The sequence below is a fragment of the Sprattus sprattus genome, assembly GCF_963457725.1.
Source record: "Sprattus sprattus genome assembly, chromosome: 17".
Lineage (NCBI taxonomy): Eukaryota > Metazoa > Chordata > Actinopteri > Clupeiformes > Clupeidae > Sprattus > Sprattus sprattus.
In genome coordinates, this window is record NC_137915.1 from 12504956 (window position 1) to 12514729 (window position 9774).

General features: G+C 41.4%; 1 protein-coding gene across 1 annotated transcript in view; it reads right to left on the bottom strand.

Annotated features, from left to right (window-relative positions):
• vopp1b (VOPP1 WW domain binding protein b) overlaps positions 1-2220 on the bottom strand; it is a gene marked incomplete at both ends in the record, with an annotated part of 37369 nt that extends 35149 nt beyond the window's left edge. The window contains one exon of the mRNA XM_080854854.1: positions 2158-2220. Coding sequence (XP_080710980.1) covers positions 2158-2220 — 63 coding nt within the window. The remainder of the gene's footprint in view (positions 1-2157) is intronic.
• Between the last annotated feature and the right edge of the window lie 7554 nt (positions 2221-9774).

Consider the following 9774-nt stretch of genomic DNA (forward strand, 5'->3'; position numbering starts at 1 on the left):
AGAAAAATACTGACTGAAAGAAAACTGAACTCATGTCACCTGCGTTTTAACACAGAGAACATTAAGGTAGCGCCTCTCCTAAACAGCTACCTGCTAGGATTACACATCTTTGTTTACACCACATATCCCTCCTCTGTTTATGAAGGAATGAAAAAACATCAAGGCCGGCCTCTCCTTAGTAGCTACCCGCTTGGATTAGCCATCCTTTCTACAAAAGTTATCTCTGCTCTCTGTCTGTCTCTGCTCTCTGTCTATGAATGATGTAAAATATCTCAACAAACTGAAATAATATGACAACTGGATTCTTGTCACCTGTGTTTTAACGCAGAGAACATTATGGCAGCACCTCCGCTGAGCAGCTACCCGCTAGGATTATCCATCCTTTCTACACTACTTATCTCTGCTCGCCGTCTCCCTCCTGTCAGCCTCTGGCACGCTGCAGAGGCACTGTTTAGCCTCTGTAAAGTGTCTCTGGATGTGGACACCGCACGCCACATCACAGCACGGAGGCCCAGAGCCTAGGGCCCAGGCCCCAGCCTGAGACCGAGACAGAGACAGAGAGAGAGCTATGTGGGTGTGCTCGTTTATTTATTTATGGCCTCCGATGTTTTATTTAACGCATAAAAGTCACTTCATTTCCTCACTGCACTCCAGTCGTCACGAACACACATCTCAGATTAGCTTTGTTTTCACTGTTTCGCAGTTGAAGGTGTGGGACCTGAACAGGAGAGTGCATATTCATATTTGTGCACTGGCAATTTATAACAGTGGAGACACAGAGATTACACTTCTTTTGTCTGATGACATAAACCTCAGTAATCTGCCACAGTCACTTATACCAACACACCAGAGAAAAGAGCTGGAGGTGAGAAAGAAAGAGAGAGAGAGAGAGAGAGAGAGAGAGAGAGGTTCACTAAACGAGTCAGGGCTAAATTTAGCAGTGGCAATAACTATCCCTTTTTAATTAGCTTAATGTATAATTGCCAGCAGGCCTACATTACACCTTAAACTATAATTAGCTTTAGAGCGACTCAAGTTTGCATCTGTCACAAAACAACCACTGACTAACGACCTCCCAGCCACTGCATAACTCACAGGCTTGTGAGCCTACAAGCAGACAGTGTCCTTGCATTATTCAATGGGTGTGGAAGCTGGAGGAACAAGAGACCTAGATGAACTCCACAGCACACTGAAGCCAGATAAATCAGGGGAAAGCAGGAGAGTATTATATGAAAATACACACAAAAATATCAAACAGGCCTCTGATTATGGAGTGTCTGGAGTGATTGCCACAAATCAGAGTATGGCTATTTCCCACTGGAGATGGGAAAACAATTTCAGAAGCCTTTTATCTCACAGAGACAACAGTGAAATTACACATCCTGTGAACCACATTGCATTGCATTATCCGCTCCACACTACCTTAGTGCCCTGAAGCCATCTGAAATAATCATACCATTAGGTCTACAGTTATGGGACTGTCTGGACAGATGGTGATGTTTATTGTGCTTGGATTGCACGGTTGGAATAAACAGCTTTGGCAGGAGGTAGTAGCTCTGTAGTCTTGTGCAAAACAACCATTAACTGCTTCGTCTTGACTTTCTTAATACAATGGTATATACAGTATGTTCAAATCTCATTCACATGCCAGTTGAACAGTCTCGTTTTTGGTCGTTTAGCCGTTTTTATTTAGGAATAGTCTAAATGTAGGTAACGTGCACTGTTCTTCCAGACAAAGAGTTCCCAGAGTGTACTGAACCTTTAAGTTTTTTGTTGTGATTCTTCTCATTCACATCAGTCTACTCTACACTATGCCATATCACACAAACAGAACGATACATTAAGGAAGGTTTCTATTAGTATTACGCCATTAAACATAGCATGCCTTCAGTGACATTCTGACGAATAATAAGGAGACAAAGGATAATTGCATCAGAGGGTTGCTACTGTACGCCTGCCCTCGCTTACATTACAACACGGATTGAAATGACCACCAGCGGTCTAGATCTATACAAATACCACTCAAAACTGAGTATTGTCTCTAACTACAGTCCACCCAAGACTGAAATCGTTTTGTCCGGCATCCTATTGTGTTAGTTGCTCAGGACACCTACAAGGATCCCGCTGGGTGCAGGGTGCTGAAAACAAACGGCTCACCTCTAAGACAAACCCCAACGTCAGGACAATTCCAAGTAGTTGGTTTCCCATATTTCCTGGCATTAGCGACTGAGCACAAATGTAGTTTCGCATTCACGGTGTCAATTTCATAGCGCGGTAGGTTTATGGACACAGTCAACGGGGTAGGCAGCTGTCTTCATAATTCGTTGTTAATAGCCGTTACAAACATCCAGCAGCGAGTGCTTGCCTGGTCCGCTTTCGATGCGGGATAGCACCCCGTCTGACGTGGATCGCGTCTTTGTTAAAGTCCTTCGTAGATCGGTATATTCGTCAAAACAGAAAAACACGTCCATAACAAGGTGGACATGCTCTCTTCCAGACACAAAGCCTCTTGAAGTAAAACAAAAAAAAAGCTTGCGGACAGGACATATAGAGAAGACGGTACAGGAGATGTAGTCCACGCCCCTTTTTCAGTCAGCTCTCTAAAGATGACAGTCTTGGAAAGTAGCGATATTTTAGGTCAAATCAGGTTGGAAGTCTTTGAACGACCGAGCTCAACACAGGCCCACATTGGCATAAACTGTCAATTTCGACAATATAAATGTCAATTATAAAAAATAGGTAAGGCTACTACATACCATTCTCTAATGAATGGTTATGAGAAAGTCGGAATGACCAAGGCAATGAACACAATAGCCAATAGGCTATAGTCACTCAAGTTCTGTTTTTTAAAGTGATTTATCAGCCTAAGACAAATGGCTTGGGTGAAATGCTGTAGGGAAGAGAAGCACAGCTCATTTGGAAGAATAAGTCTGTTTATGCCGCAGGTTATGTTTGTTTGTCTTAGATAGCTAACATTTGGCATTTGCCAAAAGGCTTTAATGTCTTCTGTCTTTTCTTTGTGTAGATGTTGTTGTCCTTAAGCAGGTGGTGGGGAGTCAATTAACCTGTTATTATTTTAAGCATCACAAAACTAAGTTTATATACATTAATACTTGTTTGACACAAACTATTGACTAATACAGAGAGCAGAGAGTAGAGGAAGGAAGAGAAAGATTGAGCCCTCCCTGGCTTGTTAACTAGGTGTGTTGCCACCAGCGGTGCAGTAGAAAAATGAAATAAAGCATAAAATTGTGAACCCAAGAAGAGCTAGGGGGTCCAGGGTGATGTCCACTCAGAAAAGCCCTATAGCTTTGCTGACATCTGATAATTTGGGGGAAACAAATGGACAATTGAGACATAAAAATGATTAGACTAACCTTCAACAAATTCAAGGCATCACACACAGGGGCGGGATGGCTTTTTCTGGCTAATGGTGCAAATTATCAGAGTCAGTCAGTGGAACAGTGGGGGTTTATTTACGCACACACCTTCCTGTCCCTGATAGTCTAGGCTACTAAGTAAAACCTGTTTGTACTTCGAAGTAGCCCATTTCTAGACTGCAGCTGTCCTAATGTGTGTTTAGTTTGTTTGTTTGGTGGAAAAATGAAATAAATAAACCACTTATTCAAAGCTAATGAATCAAATTAAATCAACATTTGTATTAGCTTATTATGAATCCACCTGTAAGTGTGTGTGTGTGTGTGTGTGTGTGTGTGTGTGTTTTTCTTTATTTTCTGCAAACATAATAAACATATGGCAGTGTGGGCATATGATAAAGGCAAAGAGACAACACATTTAATTTTTAATTTATTAATTGTAGAAATACATAGCATTAACAAACTGCATCAAAATGACAATACATTTTACAACAAATTGAATTAAAGTACACATACAACTGATTGATGTATTCTTAAAAAGGCTAACAGCGTATAGGCCTATTTGATTAAAGTGGCAGCTATAGGCCTATAACTCTGAGAGAACATCGACAGGTCAAATTCACCTTGCGGCATTTCAATCCCACAAACTTGTTGACCACCTCTTCCAAATCAATGTTTGCAGCTCTCTCTTTCGAAAAACATCAACAGAAACTAAAGCACAGGGACATCAATAATCAATACGCACCAAGTACACCTAATGTTCTGTAAGTGAACTCATCACCGTTCCTTCCCCCTCACCAGCTGGTTTTACTTCTGGCAAACATCAAGATTTCCTGGAGCAATACATTTCAAATAGTGAGTACCTCCCGAAAGACCATTCAGTTGATAAAGCCCCTTTACTCAATTTAAAGGCAATTCAACATTAACAGCAATAGCAAGCTAGCATTATCCCGTGGTAGCTGACGTGTTAAATTCAAGTTAGATGTAAGATGAGCAAGATAGACAAAAAACTTCAACTAAATGTTAGCTAATTGTGGCTAAAAGTCACTTTATGCTAAGCAGCACATCAGCAGTTTCACAAGAAGAAAAATTATCTCTTAACCTTACCAGTCCTCCCAAACAACGTATGTACAAGACCCAATTTTCTGGTACAGAGTTAAGTCAGGAGTTGGTCTACCTTTACACTTAAACTGCGATGTTTCTTCAGAGCTCACAGAATGTGAGGATGTAAGGATACTGTCAACCACATTAGTGTTTGCTAAAAATAAGGGCATCTTTATTTATTTTTTTGTAATCTTTCTCATTGTTTGAATGCATGGAATAACCAGGTACAACTGTAGCGTTTACAGGGACCCACAGAATTTTGTGATAGTGATCAAACACTATAATTTGCCAAGGACGCACACAATTAATTCAAAACGGCAAGGCAGTGCTTCAAAACCCACTTCAAAGCTTGGGACTAAAGGTCAGTTGACCAATTACAGATTACACCTGTTGAAATCCATGTATGGGTTTCGTGACAGTGACATGTGTTTCATTTTAGCCTGTTGGAGCCACTTTTTGTACAGCTTACTTTGTCAGTTTGTCAATGCAGTACAAGGCAACACAGGCAAGAAATCAATCATTAAATATGACAGACATCAGTTTGAATCCATGCGTGTCATTTTTTGCTTTCGTGAATTTGTTAATTAAGCATTGCTTCATCTGCTTAATTTGACGAGCCGCCCCTAGTTGCCATAGCAGCACCATATCATCAACCGAGAGGGAGAGAGAGCTTGAGAGGAAAGTGGAGAAGAGAGAAGGAAACAAGAGGGTTAGGGGAGGAGATAGAGTCAGTGAGATAGAAAAAGGAGGAAAGAAAAAAAAGCAGTCTAGAAGAGGAGTACAGGAACAATGAGCTAGGATGGGGAGAAAGACTGAAAAAAGGACAACGGCAGGCAGAAATAAAGATGGACTATTTGGTGTCTTGGTGTCGTGCTCTTGTTAATTGGCCCTCTTCTATAATAATGGTCCACTAATGAGAGGCGATAATTTGCACTGATGAATGAGTAGCCCAGTTTCTCCATCACCTGACTGCACTTTACAAGTATCGGGTCGAGGCAAAGGAATGGGGTAGCAGGCACCACGGCAACGACAGCAAGGCCCAATTACTTTCCCCAGATCTGAGGGGCTCGTCCTAAATATCCTCAGTGTTTCTGACAGCCCGGGCTGCCAGGAGAATGCTGCCCTGAACACAGCACAAGGGCCCGCAGACGACTGAGAAAAATGCCACCGGGCAGGGACATGCCAGCATGTCTCATGCCCACGCACCAAACGGGCTTGGCGATGGACACTGTGTAACCTGGCAAGGGCATGTCCACCTCGGTGACACAGTGGCCGTGATAACGCTTGCAGTGAGACATGGCGGCCTCACGCAGTGAGACACAGAGGCATCATGCAGAGAGACAGACGGGGAGGGAGAGACGCAAGCGCCTCATCAGGCCTTTGTTGTGTGTAAACTGAGATTGAGAGTCATTGCTGCAGAGAACATATGGGAACCAAAAACCAGGTCCCCCACAAACACATTGCTTCACAAGGCCATCTGGAATGCATGAAGACAAATACCACGCCTTTGGCAAAGTTTTAGTTTCTGTTTTCGCTGTTGTTGTTGTTGTTGTTGTTGTTGTTGCTGTTGCTGGAAGGTCATGTTGGGACAATGATGGCATATTGTCTTGCAGGCATTACACACCACACAGTTTGAAAAACATTAGTCTGACGAATCTAACAGCCCAAGAGGGAAATCACATACCTCTCGTAAATGGAGCTGAATTAAAATCCATGAGCAGACTGCTTCGCCACTGCCGAGGGCCTTTTCATCGCATCCATGTGCGTCTGTCCTATGCTTCACCATGCAGCCTCTTTTCCATGTGGGTGACTGTAACTCATTGCCCAGCTAATGGATCTAGTGGAAACTTACACATAATCTAAGTGCCCATCCAGTGGCCATTTCCCAGTAACAGCTGCCGACTAGGTTCAAATGGCAGATTTATCACACACTTATTTTGCATTTATATGTATTAGGGTGTATCCTTGAAGCTCTTAAACTGGTTCTGATAAATATTTATTTTGGAAATTAATATATTTATAAAGATGTTCAAGGGCAGAGACACACATTAGTCACAGAAGCTATTGGATAAAAGAGTGGCTATGTTAAAAGCGCATCTCTCCTGTGTATAGTCATACATAGTGATGTTCTCCTCATTTTGCATATGAAACAGCTTGGCCTTGTCAGTGTAAGAACTTGTATGTTCATTTTTGTGTTTTACAATTTAAGATGCTTCGTTGAGATATGGATTATTTTGTATGTATGTAGGATTGAAATATATGGTCCTCCTTTCTGTCCCTGAGGTTTTATGATTGTAATATGCATTATGGTGCATATATAAAAACCTTTTACTTATTCGTAATATATGAAAAAAATGTCAGGACCATGGGGACCTCCCATAGGCAGATATGAGCCACAATGTAATGCAATAGGAAGACAGAAGGATGCATATAGTGTATTGTGAAACCCCCCTTGAGTCATCACTTTTTCTAGTATTGATAGAAACCAGCTAAAACTAGCTTGGTCATATGCGAGTATCCAAGTGTCTTTCACTTGAATAATGGAATGTATGTGTGACATGAGTTGAGTTTGTAATAAGTAGGGGCCTTGCCCCACAGAGCTTTGGATTTGTTGCTTGACCCTTGAGGTGCTTGTAACTTTACCCGGCGCCATTAATAAAACTGCAGTCTCACCTTTGTGTCGCCTGAAAGTTTTTACCACAAACTGAAAACCAGGGTCCGGTTAAGTATGACACTTCTCCTCAACTGAGAGATTAACTTGACTTGGCGTTTAAGGAAAATCTTAACTAAAGGTGTTTTGTGTAACCTGGAACGAAGTTTCATCGGAAAGAGGGAAACTAAATCTCTACATCTCTATTTATATACTATATATATACGTATACAGAGAGAGAGAGAGAGAGAGAGGAACAGGGACCTGGGTTTGGTAGACTACACACTTCCCTACTACACTACCCGACTACACTACTACACTACACTACACTACACTACACTACACTACACTACACTACACTACACTTCAACACTACACTACACTTCACTACACTACACTACACTACACTACACTACACTACACTACACTACACTACACCACTACACTACACTACACTACACCAACCCAAATTTATAACCATCGTCACCAATTCCTATTGGAATTACTCTGCTCTACAGTGGCATGAGGCTGTGGTATATAAGAACGGTGATGGTGATGAACGAGGCATGTAGAAATCAGGGAGAAAAATACATTACAATGAAAAGCCCACTCACTGTTGCCCATTTCATTTTATTTGTTTTTTATTCCTTCATTTTCCTAACATGGACAAGATAACTTGCATTCGAGTCTTGGCTGGGACAGCATGTTGCAACTCAGCCCAGGGCAATATCTTCCCTCTAATTTGGATACGACCATTATCTTGGCAGCATTGTAGCCTACTACAAATTATCATAGCTTTTATGTTGGTTCCTAAAGCCAATTTGACATACCCACTCAGAAAAATACTTAACCAATTTGACAAAGGTTAGGCTACCCAGCCAGTTACCCCACTGCAATGAGGTTACTTCTGCTGGGGCGAGGCCATGCAAATCAAATGTGTGAATCAAGGGGGAATGTGTGTGTATTTCACACTTTTCAAAACCTAGTCACATTATACTAATTAGCTGCAAATTATGTAAGGGATAATGTATTGTCTGGAGGTCATTATCCAAAAATAAATCCAGACGGGGCGAACAGTGTGTATACACTACGAATGTTAACAAATACATTGTAAAAAGACACAATCTGTTAAGTTATGTTTATTTCGTTTTGGCAAGTAGCCGTGTAATCGGGATAATGTATAGAACGCCGGTCATTATCGGGAATATACAGTAAGCCCCTTCAGGGCGAAGCAACACCCCTCCGCTTCACGTTGGGTGCTGTTCACCCTGCCGGGGCTTATTCTCCGATAATGACCTGCGTTCTATACATTATCTCTTACCTATGTCACAAGCCCAGTCTATTTACAATATATAGCGATGATTTTCACCATGTCTCTTATAATATCAGGATGAGTAACCATTATAAATACTCTTGGTATTAGAATGACAAACTATTATAAATACTCTTATGATATTAGGATGAGTAACCATTATAAATACTCTTGGTATTAGAATGACAAACTATTATAAATTCTCTTGTGGTATTAGGATGAGAAACCATTATAAATACTCTCTTATCAGCATAAATCTATAAATACACAATCAAGAAATGATGTGGGCCTGCATCACGAACAGCAACAAGAGCTGTAGGAAAAGTAATCACACTGTGGAACTCCAAATGTCTCACTCCAGCACTGATTAATGGCTTTCTTGTATAAGTGGCTCTGAGCAACGGGACCATATGGGACCTCCATGTGTTTAAGCTGCGGAGCTCAGTAAAACAGAACAGAGCCGAGTAGAGAGCAGTCTTTTTCAAACTCTCAGCTCAGTGATCAAGATCATCAAAAAAAATGGGCTGATCTTGTTAGAAGTTACAACGAGTTCAAATGTAAGGACTGGGAAGAACAAAACAAATATACAAATACCTAGAAAGTGTCCTAAACTGCTACGTGCGTGATTTACTGATTACGTTTGATTCCCTAAACAAAACAAAGGGGTTCTGTTGTATGAATGTATGTATAAACTCTGAAAAGCTCAAGTTTAAACCCTCTGCTAGGATGAAGATGAGGAAGAGGAAGAACGAGGCCCTAAAATGAACCACACCAGAGCGGAGCCATTCTGGAGAACCTGGTGAACTTTGATATCTTCTGAATTATTCATGCAAACGCAGCTGTCACTCCCAATAACTTCAACTTACGCTTGTGAACCAGACAAATGCTTTAACTTTCTCCTCGTGTGTGAAAGGGCTATTTTCAGCAACCTGGTTGTGATGTAGCACTTTTCGCCCACACAGGAAGTTGCTGGAATGTGCTGACTCAGAAGTTTCACCACCATCACCTCAATGAACTGGACATCTGGCATCGCAGCTGAGGCGTACATATAAACCAACGATCCAGGGACATTCATTTCACAATCCACGGATTCATAATCCATAACCCACAGTCCACAGAAGTGTGTATAGAGACATCAAGCTCTACCTGTTAAAAACTGTTTCAACAGCACACCTTTTAGCTAACTCATTATAATATAGATACTCCATAAAACAGTTAATAAACCATCTATGAGCTATTAATTGCAGATCAACCAAGAGACGAGTCTTAACTGATAAGATCCGTCACCTCACACAAATCCCAACTCTGTGAAACACCCGGCCAACCCCAAC